Below are 16974 nucleotides of genomic sequence, written 5' to 3'. Positions count from 1 at the left end.
AACATCAGAACACAAACACACTGTCCTCCAGGATGGCCTGCTTGGGCAGCCTCCCCCACCATACTACTGCAGCCTCACCAGCCAGATATGGGAACCCTTACAAAGAGGCCACAGGGACTGCCAACAATCTCTTGAGGGACAGCCATAAGAAGCATCTATCGTTAGGCAACCAGACTATATGGTCAGTCACTGTGAATCTTTGGTAAAGTGAGTGGCCACTGCTAAATAGTCTCCTCACTCACCCAAGGCATTTTTCCCCAAACATGTTCCTTAGAACACCAGTTACATAAAACACTCCATTTAAAAAAAAAACAAAAAATAAAAAACATGGTTTTTATGTCCTCCCCTCTTGCAGAGTCACTGAAATTAAAGCCTGTAAGAAGCTGTCAGATGAAAAAATCTGTTTCTCCCTGTTGAGAGTTGAATTGTATTCCCCCCAAATAGATTGTTCAAGTCCTAACCCCTGCTACCTGTAAATGTGACCTTATTTGGAAATAGAGTCTTTGCAGATGTAATCAAGTTAAAATGAGATCATACTGGAGTAGGTTGTCCCTAAATCCAATGACTAGTGTCCTTATAAGTGGAGAAGAAAAAAGATACAGACACACAGGGGGAATATCATGGGAAGAAAGAGGCAGAGGTTGGAGTGATGCAGCTCCAAGCCAAGGAATGCCAAGGATTCTGGCAGCCACCAGAAGCCAGGAGAAGGCATGGAACACATTCTCCCTCTGAGCCCCAAGAAGGAGCCAGCCCTGCTGACACTTTGATTTTGGACTCCCAGCCTCCAGAACTGTAAGAGAATACATTTCTCTTGTTTTAAGCCACTTAGTTTATTGTGCTTTGTTGTGGCAGCCCTAGGAAGCTAATACACTCCTTTGTTAATACAGCAGATCCTTGAATAACATCATTTTGTGCAAGATCGTTTCATGATAACATTGATGAGTCCAGGCATGGTGGCTCATGCCCGTAATTCCAACACTCTGGGAGGCCAAGGCAGGAGGATTGCTTGAGCCCAGGAGTTTGAGACCAGCCTGAGCAACATAGTGAGATCCCATCCCTACAAAAATATTAAAAATTAGCTGGGCATGGTGGTGCACACCTGTGATCCCAGCTACCCGTGAGGCTGAGATGGGAGGATCACTTGAGCCTGGGTGGTCGAGGCTGCAGTGAGCCATGATCACACCACTGCACTCCACCCTGGGCGAGACCTCATCTCAAAAAAAAAAAAAAAATCCGCTTGAGGCCAGGGCCACTGTCTGTGTGGGTTTCTTCCAGATACCCTGGTTTCCTCCCACATCCCAAAGCTGTGCCGGTGAGGTTCATTTGCAAGCCTGCAGTCTGAGTGAGTGTCGGGGTGTGTGAGTGTGCCCTGCAATGGGATGGTGTCCTGTGTGCTGTCCAGAGCTGATTCCTGCCTTGTGCCAGGATAGGCTCCAGCCACCTGTAACCCTGAACTGGAATAAGCGGGAGTACATATCTTGTTTTTATTAATCTTTCTTTTCTTTTCTTTGAGACAGAGTCTCACTCTGTGCAGGCTGGAGTGCAGTGCCACAGTCTCGGGTCACTGCAGCCTTGACCCCCACCCCACTGGCTCAAGCAATCTTCCAACTTCAGCCTCCCGAGTAGCTGGGACTACAGGCGTGCACCCCCATGCCTGGCTAAGTTTTGTATTTTTTTGTAGAGATGGGGTTTCACCATGTTGCCCAGGCTGGTCTCAAACTCCTGAGCTCAAGTGATCTGCCCCCCTTGACCTCCCAAGGTGCTGAAATTACAGGTATGAGCCACCGTGCCCAGCCTAATCTTTCTTAAATGTATGCATAGCTTACACTTATTTCAATGTTTAATATTAGAAGTGTTTTGGTCTTTGTTTAGAAGTTCGTTGATGTTTTGTGACCAGAAATATGCCATAGAAACTTAACTCTTGTTTATATCAATTAGCCTATGGTAAAATTGATTACATGATACATCCTTTTGCTTAAAGTTGCAGTTTCCAAAAACCTAACAATGATAAAAATGAGGACTTACTATATAGCATTTCCAAACTAATTTGACCCTAAAAACCTTTTTTGTTATATATCCATTGACACTCAGGAAACACAATTTGGGAAACTCTGGCTCAGGAAAAAGAGGTTAGAAGTCCATCCGACTTACAAAGGGGAACCAGAGATGTTAGCAGGAGGACTTTTAGGTTGCATTGTCCCCATTTCCCTACCCCTCACCCCTCTCTGGGTAGCTGGTTCTGAATGGATTGACATTTACTTAGCAGAGAAAGCAATCAAAATTCTAGTTTCCCTTTCATCCAGTTTTTTCACCACCAAGAAACTATGCAGGAAAGGGCTAAAATTAGGGGCAAAAGCCTATGGCAACAGCAAGGCACAGTTTAGAGGCAGGATTAATGACTCTCACAATCTTCATCATCTCCCCAAATAAACATGCATAATAATTTAAATAAAAATACTGTCCTGCTTTGCAAATGCAGTCATGTGTCAATGACAGGGATACATTCTGAGAAACGCATCGTTAGGCAATTTCACTGTTGTGAGAACATCACAGAATGTACTCACACCAAATCTAGATGCAGTAATCTATTACACACCTAGGCCATATGGTATATATAACCCTTTGCTCCTAGGCTACAAACCTGTACAGCATGTTACTGTACTGAATACCATAGGCAATTGTAACACAATGGCATTTGTGTATCTAAATACAGAAAAGGTACAATAAAAACATTTATCAGTAAAATGTCTTCTAATAATTGTTAAAAGACATCTGCAAAACAATAAAAAATAAAGAAAAGATACAGTAAAAATATGGAATTATAATCTTATGGGACCACCATCATATATGCAGTTTAGAGTTGATCAAAATGTCGTTATGCATTGCATGATGATATCATTTCAAGACAGGTCCTCTAGCCCCAACCCATCCACCAGATTGCCATCCATAAGCCCCTCCTTCCCATTTAGAAATTCCTCAACCAGCATTGGGAAAAGCTAATGTCCTGGTGTCAAGTTGCTACAAAATGATTTCCAAGCATCCTAAATCCTGATAATTCATGTTGTATTGCTGAAAACATCACCTAAATTGGCTTGAGTTTCATCCATTGACAATTCCTTGTGGTGGATCCAATTGTGGTTTTATAGTTCTTTCTCAGGGGTTCACCTTTGTGGGTGTTCTCTAGGGAGTCCCCTGTGCCCTGAAGTGGAGAAATGATCTCAAGGAGAATTTGCTTTTGCTCAGGCCCTGAGGTTTGAGGGTCTTTTTGAGCTCATTGCTCAGTTTGGGATGGATATTCCAATTGTGTAATTTATATCTAGCCCCTGCATCTACATGTCACAGGCTTAGAATATACATTTCTCACAGGGGACTTTATTTTTCACATGCATATATCCAGACCCCAGATTTATATGCCCAACTACACCCTAGATAGTTCCACCAGTGTCACAAGTTCCTCAATGTCAAATTGCCCAACATTGACCTCCTCCCAAAAAATCTGTACTTCCCCAGCATGCCTCATTTCAGCAAATAGCACAAGGCTGCTGCGTATGGTTGTGTAAGAAGTTCACTGCACAACAAGGACATGGGGATTTAAATCCAGCTTGCACACAGCTCACTAAGCTGTGCATCCACAGGGCTGTGTCCACCAAGAGGGCATCATTCTCTAGTTGTACAAAGATGCTACATGAGGTCCAGATGGCCCTGGCAACTACACCATCATCCATCCAGTTGCCATTTCTCCTTCTCGTATATTTTTACCCCACCCATTCCCAAGTCATCCCAGAGTCTCACCACCTTGACCTCCTACTTAGTCCTCAAATCTATCTCCTTTGTGCCACCTGCACTATAAGTTGCCAGTTCTGACAAATAAAAATGCAGAGCTCGGCCGGGCGCAGTGGCTCACACCTGTAATCCCAGCACTTTGGGAGGCTGAGGCGGGCGGATCACAAGGTCGGAAGATCAACACCATCCTGGCTAACACGGTGAAACCCCGTCTCTACTAAAAATACAAAAAAATTAGCCGGGTGTGGTGGCGGGTGCCTGTAGTCCCAGCTACTCAGGAGGCTGAGGCAGGAGAATGGCGTGAACCCGGGAGGCAGAGCTTGCAGGGAGCCGAGATGGCGCCACTGCACTCCAGCCCGGGCGACAGAGCAACACTCCGTCTCAAAAAAAAAAAAAAAAAAATGCAGAGCTCCCATTTAAATGAATTTTAAATAAAGAACAAACAATATTTAGTATCACTATGCCCCTAAATCCATTCTGTCTAACAGAATCCCAACTTTTACTCCAGCCCAAACTGTGCCCAGACAAAAGAACACATTTCTAGCCAGATAAGCATAGCCTTGCTCACAGCTTCACCACTGGAAGCTGGATCTGTCTGCTGCCCCCACACCACATTTGGTGGAGGCAGACACATTTCCTCAGAAAATAAGACATTGGGATATTTTGGCTGCTTGTTTGATATAAGGCTAGGACCCTTCATGCACACCACAAAATGTTTACTTTTCATGTAAGCGTTATAGCCTGGATTTAGGAGCCTCAGTGTTGGCTCCCAGGTGAGTCAGTAGTGGCCTCCCCATTCCTGAGGGTGGCATCAGGCCACAGTCCCTCTTGGGGCTCCCCAGCATGGGAAGGACACCAGTCATCTCAAATGGGCTCCCACATCCCCTCCCAGAGTGTGCTGGGAACTTGGCTCGTAGACCCCGTAAAAAGGTGCACCATCCTGCATCAGGCATGTGGCTCAGTTCTGGGTAGAGGTAATTATATACCCAAGTACTCTCTCCTGATTTCCCAGCCAGGAAAGAAAAGCCTCTTTAGGACAGGGACATGATCTTGAAGGACTCCAACTCTAAAATACTTCACCAAGTCAAGGCCTGTAAACAATGTGTTTACCTGCCTAGATTTTGCGACCAAAATGCCTAAGAACAAAACAAAACTAACCAAACTGAGTGCCTCGTATTAGAAATGTGGACAATTAGTGGAATCCTACAGTATATTCCTAAATTCCTTGTGGAATTTTAGAAGTTTAATATCCTGCCATCTTAACATTTTGGTAACTTGGAGTTCAGAGATCACTAATTCGAACGTTGGTGCCACTAGGTGAATAATACAATGTTTCCTCATGTCCACAGAGGCCATTTTTCATTTATCCCAGGATCCGAAATTAGAATACCTCTGTGCAATGTAAAATTGCACACTAAGAAATTTACTTGTAAAGTTTCACATATAGTTTATTTCTATTGAACTTCAGTTATTGAATGTAAGAAATGAACACACACGCACCTCTGCACCCACACGTTTTTATTTACCAAAGACCCTACAGTGAGGTGAAGGGGATCTTTACGTCTAACAGGTTCAACCTCTTTCTAGCTGGAAAGAAGCAAAAGCTGGAACAGCTATGATATGCACATATTTTTCCCATGTGGCCTTTCTCTATGCCTTTGTCTCCCCACACACGTAGACATACTCATGCTGTCCAAAGTTGCCAGTGGAACTCTACCTGACAGCTGTTGAGGTGCCGTGGAATAAGGCCTGGCCATCGAGATGTACCCACAGAGAACACCAGATCCAGCGAAAACTGCCCTGATTTTCAGGGGATGAAATGTAGCTCTGCAACTCCAGAAGTTCAATCATCTAATAGTTGTGTAGGGTTTTTTTGTTTTTTTGTGTTTTTTTTTTTTACTCATGGTTTTTGCGGCCTGGATTAAAAGAAAAAGGAATCAAATCATATCTACTTAGAGCAGCATCTAGGAATTATATAGACCTCTTTGAAACCTAGAGACTGCTCCAAACCTTCTAAAACTGTATTTTGGTTGTTTTTCTTTCTTTCTTTCTTTTTTTTTTTTTTTTTTTGAGACAGATTATTCTCACTCTGTTGCCCAGGCTGGAGTGCAGTGGCACAATCTTGGGTCACTGCAAGCTCCGCCTCCCAGGTTCACACCATTCTCCTGCCTCAGCCTCCCGAGTATAGTACAGTCCTGGGACTATAGGTGCCCACCACCATGCCAGGCTAATTTTTTTGTGTTTTTAATAGAGACAGGGTTTCTCCATGTTAGCCAGGATGGTCTCGATCTCCTGACCTCATGATGCACCTGCCTCGGCCTCCCAAAGTGCTGGGATTACAGGGGTGAGCCACCACGCCCAGCCGGTTGTTTTTCTTAGCATATTTATGGTGTAGGACTCCCTCCTTCCAAAACACCAGGGAACCTTCTGAGAGTAGTTTCCTGTGCCACCTAGATAATCTCACCAGGAAATCTCTGCAGAATCTTTTTTTGTTCTATATTGTGTCCTCCATTACTAACCCACCTGGTGGTTGCAGTTGACTTTTTTTTTAGGGGTGGGGCATTGTTTTTGACTAGGGGAAAGAAGACTTTTTTATATTTAAGTAATAGAGGCACAAAAAATTATTATTTTTTCAGAAGTTAATGTGTCCTGGAAAATCTCTTGGCAGCCTCTGTCTTTTTAAAAATTATTTGTTTTTTTAAATTATTATGTTGGGAGCAGGGGTGGGCCTGTGACCCAGGGGCCAGAGGATTAGCACGGATGTATGCTGATGTTAACCCAAGGAGTGGTCAGGCACAGCAGCTGGCGGTAGGCACCATGCTCTCTGCCAGTTAGTCTAGAGGCACATATGAAGGTGCCATGAATGCATTGTGGTTTTTGTTTGCTTCTTTGTTTTTGGGATGGAGTTTCGCTCTTGTCGCCCAGGCTGGAGTGCAATGGCATGGTCTTGGCTCACTGCAACCTCTGCCTCCTGGGTTCAAGCGCTTCTCCTGCCTCAGCCTCCCGAGTACCAGGGATTACAGGTGCCCACCATCTTGCCTGGCTAATTTTTGTGATTTTAGTAGAGACAGGTTTCGCCATGTTGACCAGGCTGGTCTCAAACTCCTGACCTCAAGTGATTCACCTGCCTCGGCCTCCAAAAGTGCTGGCATTACAGGCATGAGCCACCACACCTGGCTAAATGTATCGTGTTCTAAACCTGCTTCATTCACTTTGGCTGTGACTGGAGACAACAAACATTTTGGGAAATAAATCATGCTTATGTCATAGACACGTTGAGTCTCAGCATGGACCCCAATCTCTTTCCACTTTAAGGTTTTGGAGAGACTAGATCTGCAGCCTTCATTAGCCAGCCAAGGGGGTTCCCTAGTGGAGAAAGAGATTGGCTGTAAAAATGCCGTGAGTCATTAGTTTGACTGTGTCAAAGCCTGTGAGGCAGCTTTTGTCTTCACCTTTTCCTCCAATGTTTGCTTCTTGTCTGATTGACAGGAGGCCCTAAAACTCATGACTGGTGGTCACTGAGCTCTCACCCTGCTTGGCTATTGTAGATAGGCAATACTAAACTGGGGAATGCAGCTACAGGGCAATAGTATTACTTACCTGGTATAGATCCAGCCTTCATGTTTTTCTGACATGTACCAAGTTAACATTAGAGAAACATTCCAAAAGGTATTAATAAAATGAAAAGTTTTACCAAAAGCAATGAAAGTTCACTGCTGTGGTCTAAATGTTTGTCCTCCCCACCCCAAAATGCATATGTCGAAACCTAATCCCCAAGGTGATGGTATTAGGAGGTAAGGCCATTGGGAGGCGATTAGGTCATGAGATCAGAGCCCTCATGAATGAGATTAGTGCCCTTGTAAAAGAGACCCCAGAGGAGTAGCTCACCCTTTCTATCATATGAGGACACAGCAAGAAGGTACTATCTATGAGCCAGAAGGCTGGCCCTCAGCAGACACTGAACCTGCCAGCACCCTGCGCTTGGACTTCCCAGCCTCCAGAACTGTAAGAAATGAATTCCTATTGTTTATAAGCCATTCTGTTTATGGCGTTTTGTTATAGCAGCCTGAACAGGCTAAGACACTCACATAATGTCTGTATTTTATGATTGATTTGAGGGCATCCTTAGAAAACTAAACATAATTGACTAAAATTGAATGTGGACTAAATGTTAATAATATTTTATCAGTGTTAAATTCTGTGAGTTTGGTATTTGTGTTGTGGTTGTTAGACAACATCCTTGACCTTAGAAGATACATGCTGAGGTATGTAGGTATACAGGTGTAAAGGGTTACAATATCTGCCACTCACTCTCAAAGAGTTCAGCAAAATGGTAATTGTAATATTGTGAGAGAGAGAAAGTTTGAACAAATATTAACAATGATAGAATCTATGTGAAGGATATGCAGGTGTTTGTTGTACAATTCTTGCAACTTTTATGTAAATGTGAAAGTTTTCAAAATATAAAGTTTTAAAAAAGCAAAGCACAACACTTCCTCATAAGGGTCAAACACTGGATTTAGAACAGTCACATGACAAAAAACATCAACTGGAAAAGGGTCGCCAGAGTGCAGTCAGCACATGTTTTGTGGGCCTGTTTATGCTCAGGATTGTCTTGGAAAGTCCAAAGCACCTGTGGATAGAGGCATGGAGTTACAGGTTTTCTTCCATTACAAAACTAACAATTCTCAATCAATACACTCGACCCCCAATGCTTGGCTATGACATCTGCACATGAGACCACCTCGGGATAGAAGACACATCCACTCCAGGAGATACTTTGCCCGCCCTCCTTTCCACTGTGAAGCCTCTCAAAATCCTGTTCTCTGGACTCCTCCAGTTTTGTTTTGTTTGTTTGTTGTTTGTTTGTTTGTTTTTGAGGCAAAGTCTCGCTCTATTGCCCAGGCTGGAGTGCAGTGGCACAATCTCAGCTCACTGCAACCTCCGCCTCCCAGGTTCAAGTGATTCTCCTGCCTCAGTCTCCTGAGTAGCTGGGATTACAGGCACGCGCCACCACACCCAGCTAATTTTTGTATTTTTAGTAGAGATGGGGTTTCACCATGTTGGTCAGGCTTGTCTTGAACTCCTGACCTCGTGATCTGCCCGCCTCGGCCTCCCAAAGTGCTGGGATTACAGGAGTGAGCCACCATGCCCGGCGGACTCCTCCAGTTTTTACACTATTCTTTGAAGTTTCTTTAACCCACCAGAAAGGAGTAGCATGTGCATTAAGGGCACCGCTGGCTGCCAGTTGTCAAGCTCCTCAACCTCTTGTATCTCATTTTTCAAACTGTTGGCCTTCTCCTTCACCCAGAAAGGCAAGCTGTGGGAAGAAGACAACACCCTGAGTTGTAGTTTGATGCAAAATTTACAAACACCAACAGCGGATAAGAAATTATGTGCTCCAAAAGTAAAAAGACCTCCAATTTAGGAGACCAGCTTCAAAATAAAATATGTTAGTTGTTCACCGTTTGCCCCTGCCTCAAACCCAGCTCTTGTTCAGCCCTTCTCTGCCAAGAGGCTGACCTTGCAGCTAGTATCACCTGGGCTCCTCTGTGCTTCCACAATTTTTTTTTTTTGGAAACAAAGTCTCACTCCATTGCCCAGGCTGGAATGCAGTGGCACAATCTCAGCTCACTGCAACCTCCGTGTCGCAGATTCAAGCAATTCTCCTGCCTCAGCCTCCCGAGTAGCTGGGACTATAGGCACATGCCACCACATCCGGCTAATTTTTGTATTTTTAGTAGACACAGGGTTTCACCTTGTTGGTCAAGCTGTTATCGAATTTCTGACCTAAGGTGATCCACCTGCCTCGGCCTCCCAAAGTGCTGGGATTACAGTTGTGAGCCACTATACCCAGCCCACATTTTTTTGTTTGTTTTTTGAGACAGAGTCTCGCTCTGTTGCCCAGGCTGGAGTGCGATCTCCGCTCACTGCAACCTCCGCCTCCCGGGTTCAGGTGACTCTCCTGCTTCAGCCTCCCAAGTAGCTGGGACTACAGGCACATGACACCACGCCCAGCTAATTTTTGTATTTTTAGTAGAGATGAGGCTTTACCATGTTGGTCAGGCTGGTCTTGAACTCCTGACTCCAAATGATCCTCCCACCTTGGCCTCCCAAAGTGCTGAGATTACAGGCATGAGCCACCGTCCCCACCCGTGCTTCCATCTTTGAGCTGGGCTTGGCTGATGGCACTGATAGGAGATCAGAAGGTGGACAGAAATTAGGGCATTTCTTACCTAGTTCCTCCCCTGATGTCCTGTCTCCCAAGGCACCCCAATTCTGGCAGTGCCACAGCTCTTGTTGGGCAGCCCTTCTCCCGGAGCTCCAGCGCTTACTGTTCTGCAAATCGTGATCCCTCTTCTTGCTGCTCAGACCCAAGAGTAGTAACGCTTCCCACTGTCATGAGCCTCTGGGTGCTTCACCCTCCCATGTGGGTTCCCCCAACCCTGCCCACACACCCATAAATAGTCCCTTTCCTTAAGCTGTCTTCAGAATCCCAGCTGAGTGTGCTTTCTGTTTTCTGCTGGGACCTTGGCTAATGCAGATACCCAGAGTCTTCCCAGAGCCACTGAGACCTGAAAGGGCATTTCTGGGCTGCATGTGGTCCAATAGGTAGTAGGAAGTGTGACTCTGGGATGAGTTGGAGCAGGCAGATGCAAAATGTTTTCGTCTTTTGGAAGCTAGAATTCTTGTGCTTTAGGGGAGAAATATACCACAATTGGCAAAATGCCCTGATAAAACTGCTGGGGGTAGGGAAGTCCCTGCAAGAACGAAGAGGACGGTTACCACATAGATAATTGGTGGAAGTCAAAGTTATCACTTAAAGCCAACAAGCCAAATAGTAGAAACCCAAATAAGAAAAGCAGGACTAGGAGCAATGTATAAAGATACTAGCATAAAGAACTACTAGAACAAAAACACGAGCATTTCTAAATATCAAAAGAAAGCATTTTTCAGCCTTTGTTGAAACAATCAAACACTGAAAGACTCACACTAAATGTAATACAGTACACCTAATAAATGTAACAAATAATGTAACAGAACTGAAATCAAATATATCAGTCTAATCAATAAATGCAAGTGGCCTAATTCACCTGAATTAAAGAAAATATTTTCAAGCTGGCTCACAGAGCAAAATCCAATTCTACCCTAAAAGCAAAGTGCTTCAAAAGCAAAAGAATGGGCAAAAAGAATGGGCAAAGGTCAGATGCAAATAAAATAAAGTAAGAATTAGAATCTTAATAACTGGCTAGGTATACTTTAGGACAAAAAGTATTAAATGAGAAAAATAAAGATACTTTCATAATGCTAAAAGACACAATTAACAACAAAAATAGTCGAAATGCTAATATTCAGACACCCTAACTCTCACACTAACTCTCAGTCCAAACTAGGCCAAGTGAACAAAAGTAAGGAAATATAGGGGTGAAACAACATAACCAATAAAGTCAATCTTCTGTATATGTATCTAACTTTCCATCCTGATTAAGTGGAATACACTTTCTTTTCAAGCACATGTGGAAATCTAAAAATAAATATTAAGTGACCTAATATAGATGCATCCCATAATACTTTGTCCTTGGAAGATACGTTAACTGCAATGCCTCATCTAGGACCCAGATCAAATACCACCTCCTCTGCAACATGTCCTCAACTTCCCCCATGTCTTTCCTCTATGTACACATTGTACCATATTTGCTTTCAATTGTTTTATGATTACTCATCTAGTGGTCTCTCCCCACAACAATGAGCCTTGAAACAAATATCATATCTTATTCATCTTTGTGATCCCTGCCTCCATTACCTCACCACCTTCCCATTTCTCCTGTAGATTAAGTGCATAAATGGTACTCAAAGGATGTCTGCTGAGTTGAATAAATAATCCCTGTAAATGCACTGCACATTATAGGGACCTTTTCAATAAGTAATCTTACCTCCCTAATTTTTATTGTAATTCTGGCTCTCTCTGTCACTAACTAGAGAAGACTTGGCAACTTTATCTGGTTCTGGTTATCAGGTTTTGTTCTTATTTTACAGGTGGATTGTTGCATTTGCAGATTTAACATTCTTAAATTTCCAAGCACAATTACTACACTATTTAAAGATATGAATAACTTTGATGACAGTAATGGAGCAGTACAAAACTGATTCATCAAATAACTTGGGAAAAAACCTACAATTTTTATTAATAGATGATAGATAATAACATTTCTATTCATGGATAATAATTCCAGCCATAATGAAGTAGCGGGGATCAGATTTACTCTCCTGACTTAAAGTAGAAAACTGGACAAAATGTATGAAATAACAATTTTCAGAATGAGACAACAGGCAGCACAGGATTGTGATCCTAAAGAAAAGGAAAGCAAATGAAGAGATTCCTGTAATCACCCAGCTTTGCCTGGAGGCACATTCAAGACCACAGCGTAGGATGAGCAACACCACACAGAGCATGGCATTCTCTATGAGTTTGAGGAGCCGAAGATCCAAGTTCAGAGAGTCTTGGAGGACTGGAAGCTGCAGGGCAGAGTTCTGGGGAAGAAGGAACTATACAAAAAAATGAAAGTAAGAAATTTACACAGCACTTCCTTTGAGTCTTTGCTGAATATTAAGACACACATGTGTAGGGTAGAACTCCACAAGATCAGACAATAGAGTGACTGGGAACTGAATGGGCTCACAAAGGGCTAAAAATCATTTTAGTTCCCACCAACTAAAGTGAAGACTCCTCATTGATCACTCAAGGTATTCAGCAGAGACTCTAAAAGGGCCACATCTTACTTAGTAATGGAGTTAAACTATCCCTAAAGACTGCTTTAGACACGCCCTAACAAAGCTTGAAAAAAAGCCTCAAACCAAACTGCAAGTAACTTAACTGCCTGCTACAGCAAAGACCAGCACTCTTTAAAAGAAGACCACAAGGCCTGTTGCGGTGGCTCACGCCTGTAATCCCAGCACTTTGGGAGCCCGAGGCAGGTGGATCACGAAGTCAGGAGATTGAAACCAGCCTGGTCAACATGGTGAAACCCCGTCTCTACTAAAAATACAAAAATTAGCTGGGCGTGGTGGCACGTGCCTGTAATCCCAGCCACTCGGGAGGCTGAGGCAGGAGAATCCCTTGAACCTGGGGGCGGAGGTTGCAGTGAGCCCAGATTGTGCCACTGCACTCCAGCCTGGCGACAAAGTGAGACTCCATCTAAAAAAAATAAATAAAATAAAAAATAAAATAAAATAAAATAAAAAAAGACAACAAAATCCAAATACTCAACAATATAAAATTATAATGTCCGGTATCCAAATAAAAATTACTAGACATACCAGGAAGCAGGAAAATGTGACCCATAATCAGGAGAAAAATCAGTCAGTAGAAACACACCCAGAAATGACACAAATAATAGAATTAGCAAACAAAAATCTTTTTTTTTTTTTTTTTTTGAGATGGAGTCTCACTCTGTCGCCAGGCTGGAGTGCAGTGGCGCGATCTTGGCTCACTTCAACCTCTGCCTCCCGGGTTCAAGCGATTCTCCTGCCTCAGCCTCCCGAGTAGCTGGGACTGCAGGTGCGCGCCACCACACCCAGATAATTTTTGTGTTTTTAGTAGAGACAGGGTTTCACCATGTTGGCCAGGATGGTCTTGATCTCTTGACCTCATGATCTGCCTGCCTCGGCCTCCCAAAGTGCTGTGGTTACAGGCATGAGCCACCGTGCCCGGCTGCAAACAAAATTTTTTTTTTTTTTTTTTTTGAGACGGAGTCTTGCTGTGTCGCCCAGGCTGGAGTGCAGTGGCACCATCTCGGCTCACTGCAAGCTCTGCCTCCCAGGTTCACGCCATTCTCCTGCCTCAGCCTCTCGAGTAGCTGGGACCACAGGCGCCTGCCACCACGCCCAGCTAATTTTTTGTATTTTTAGTAGAGACAGGGTTTCACTGTGTTAGCCAGGATGGTCTCAACCTCCTGACCTCGTGATCCACCAGCCTCGGCCTCCCAAAGTGCTGGGATTACAGGCATGAGCGACCGCGCCCGGCCTGCAAACAAAAATCTTTAAACAGCTATTACTATGTCCAAGTATTTAAGGAAAACATGAAAATAGGAAAGAACAACAGATATAAAAAAGAATCAAATAGAATTTCTAAAGATCGAAATACATAATCACTGGATGGGACTAACAGCAAACTAGACACTACAGAACAAAATAGAGAATCTAGGAAACAATAAATGCTAAATCCAGCAACAGAAGCCTTTGTCGCTTCTGCCATGACTAACTGGTTAGTAGACTTTTTCATTAGGGTGACTGTCCCTGAGGAAAGGGTCCAAGTCTCACAATTGTCTTATTGACCATAGCACAGAGGAATATGCTGATAGACTTCTCTCTCTTTTTTTTTTTTTAATTTGAGACAGGGTTTTGCTCTGTCACCTAGGCTGGAGTGCATAGCACAATCGTAGCTCACTGCAGCCTCGAACTCATAGACTCAAGAAACCCTCTTGCCTCAGCCTCCCAAGTACCTAGGACTACAGTTGCATACCACTATGCCTGGCTAATTTAAAAAAATATATATTTTGTAGAGATAGGGTCTCACTATGTTGCCCATGCTGGTCTCAATCTCTTGGCTTCAAGCAATCCCCCTGCCTTGGCCTCCCAAAGTGCTGGGATTATAGGTGTGAGCCACTGCACCCAGCTAGCTTTGTACTTCTTTAAGAAAAAAAAAAAAAAAAAAAAAAAAAAAAACCTTTCTTTTTAGGAAAACCAGACTAATTGGTATTCTGGGGTTTATACATGTAAAAACATATTTGCATATGAAAGGTAATGTACAAAAGCTAAAATAGTAGAGTGATGAAATTTAGGCAATTGCTATTATTTGGAATATTCTAGAATAGTGTTCATTAAAAATGTGAAGTACAGACATGAGAAGCCCTAATCGTGTGCCATAAGTAACAATGCAACATAATAAAGACATTAAAATCTCAAGTTTGGAATAAAAGGTTTTTATTCCCACTGAGCTCCAGAGTGGGTCAGACCCTGGGACACATGCCCACTCATAGGAGACTGTTTTGTATTAGAAAGTAAAAAAAGAAAGAAAGAAAAGAAAATATCTCTTTATAGGTCAGAAACCTGCTTAGGTAAATAAGTGAGGTTTAGAATGGAGTGAAGCAAAAGTATGAAATTAGAGGAATGATATTCCCCTCAAACACAGAAGTGCTCTGTTAGCTTTCTTTCTGCCTCTTGAAACTCTAACCATTCTCCCCAGTTGCAATCATTTAAGTATGTGTCTTTTTTTCCCAACATACTCATGTTCTAGGAATCAGGAACCCTGTCTTTTTGTTCCATGTGAACTCTCCTATAGTGCATGGCTAGCACGACACATGGCATCTGGTAGTTTGTCAATTACATCTGTTGAATATGTGACCATCCCAATTGCAGACTCTACAGAATGTCTATCCAAACACCTTCCTTACAAACAGCCCCACCCTCCTGCTGGGATTCAAAAGGGCCCTGTGTCCTGGTTATCTACCTGCTCCTCCACATAAGGAAACAATAAAATAATCGATATTTAATAAAGATGGGATAACACAAAACATGGTAAGAGAACTCACTTGGGAATTTGTGGAAGAGGCTCAAGTGGAATAAATGTATCAAATTTCTTTTCATAAGGCACTCTGAAAAACAGAAAAGGCAATCATAAAACTGGTATGCCATCTACAGCAAAGAGATCAATACATCATTGTATTCAATAGAATGTCCTGTTTTCCGATTTTAATTTTCAAGTATTCAAAACTGTAAGAACCGCAGATTTTATTTTATTTTGTTTTATTTTATTTCATGTATGTTTTGAGACAGGGTCTCACTCTGTCCCCATGGCTGGAGTGCAGTGGTACAATCTCAGCTCACTGCAGCCTCGACCTTTCAGGCTCAGGTGATCCTCCCACCTCAGCCTCCCAAGTAGCTGGGATTATAGGAACGCACCACCATGCCCAGCTAATTTTTTGTATTTTTGTAGAGAAGGGGTTTCTCCATGTTGCCCAGGTAGGTCTGGAACACCTAGGCTGAAGCAATCCTCCAGCCTCAGCCTCCCAAAGTGCTAGGATTACGGGCATGAGCCACTGTGCCTGGCCCACAGATTTTATATTATTTTCTTTTATTTTATTTATTTTGAGATGGGGTCTTAACTCTGTCGCCCAGGCTAGAGTGTGGTGCTGCAATCTCGGCTCACTGCAACCTCCATCTCCCAGGTTCAGATAATTCTCCTTCCTCAGTCTCCTGAATAGCTGAGATTACAAGCATCTGCCACCGTGCCCAGCTAATTTTTGTATTTTTAGTAGACACGGGATTTTACCATGTTGGCCAGGCTGGTCTTGAACTCCTGACCTCAGGCGATCCACCCCACCCCACCCTTGGCCTCTCAAAGGGCTGGGGTTACAGGCGTGAGCCACCGCGCCCGGTCCACAGATTTTAGTTTTGATCATTTTTAGTCAACATCATTATATCCCACATGGTTAATTTTTTAAAATAATATTTTAAATGTAGTACACCAACTACCCAGCACTTTGGGAGGCCAAGGCGGGCAGATCACGAGGTCAGGAGATCAAGACCATCCTGGCTAACATGGTGAAACCCCGTCTCTACTGAAAATACAAAAAATTACCCAGGCGTGGTGGCAGGCACCTGTAGTCCCAGCTACTCAGGAGGCTGAGGCAGGAGAATGGCGTGAACCCAGGAGGCAGAGCTTGCAGTGAGCTGAGATGGCACCACTGCACTCCAGCCAGGGCGACAGAGCAAGACTCCGTCTCAAAAAAAAAAAAAAAAATGTAATACACCAACTATTTTTCTTTTAATGTAATGATCCTCCCATTTTTCTCCATCACTTTGGTCTAAGTTTATTTCCAAGTTTAAGTCCACCCACATAGTAGCCACTATGGCCAACAATCTGATTCAGTATGAAAATTTAAAAGTTTTCAAATCTGTGATAATAGAGATAGGAACAAAATTAACAACCACTTTTTTGTAGTCCAAGTCCTGTGTGTAATTTTAATTATACACATGCATGTGTGCAGACATTAATTAACTAAAGATGAGCTTTTCAAGGAATTTTCATCCAATCACATCTTGTTGACATCTATCCCTTTTAAAATATAATTTCTGTATAGTAGAGAGACACAATTCCTTTAAAGTTAACTATATAATGCTAGTATTAAC

The 16974-nt window shown here is 43.1% G+C and overlaps 1 protein-coding gene across 2 annotated transcripts in view; it reads right to left on the bottom strand.

Annotated features, from left to right (window-relative positions):
* Positions 1-5286: 5286 nt before the first annotated feature.
* The window catches only part of SPATS1 (spermatogenesis associated serine rich 1), a 37482-nt gene continuing 25794 nt past the window's right edge, over positions 5287-16974 (bottom strand). For both annotated transcript variants that reach the window (XM_019029872.4, XM_004044122.5), the window contains exons 7-9: positions 15375-15437; positions 8988-9103; positions 5287-8416 (exon numbers count right to left, since the gene is read on the bottom strand). In XM_019029872.4, coding sequence (XP_018885417.1) covers positions 8388-8416; positions 8988-9103; positions 15375-15437 — 208 coding nt within the window. In that variant the 3' untranslated portion in view covers positions 5287-8387. The remainder of the gene's footprint in view (positions 8417-8987; positions 9104-15374; positions 15438-16974) is intronic.

Source organism: Gorilla gorilla, chromosome 5 (genome assembly GCF_029281585.2).
Source record: "Gorilla gorilla gorilla isolate KB3781 chromosome 5, NHGRI_mGorGor1-v2.1_pri, whole genome shotgun sequence".
Classification (NCBI taxonomy): domain Eukaryota; kingdom Metazoa; phylum Chordata; class Mammalia; order Primates; family Hominidae; genus Gorilla; species Gorilla gorilla.
Note: the sequence above shows the minus strand (reverse complement) of the source record. Positions and strands in the feature narration are given on the sequence as shown.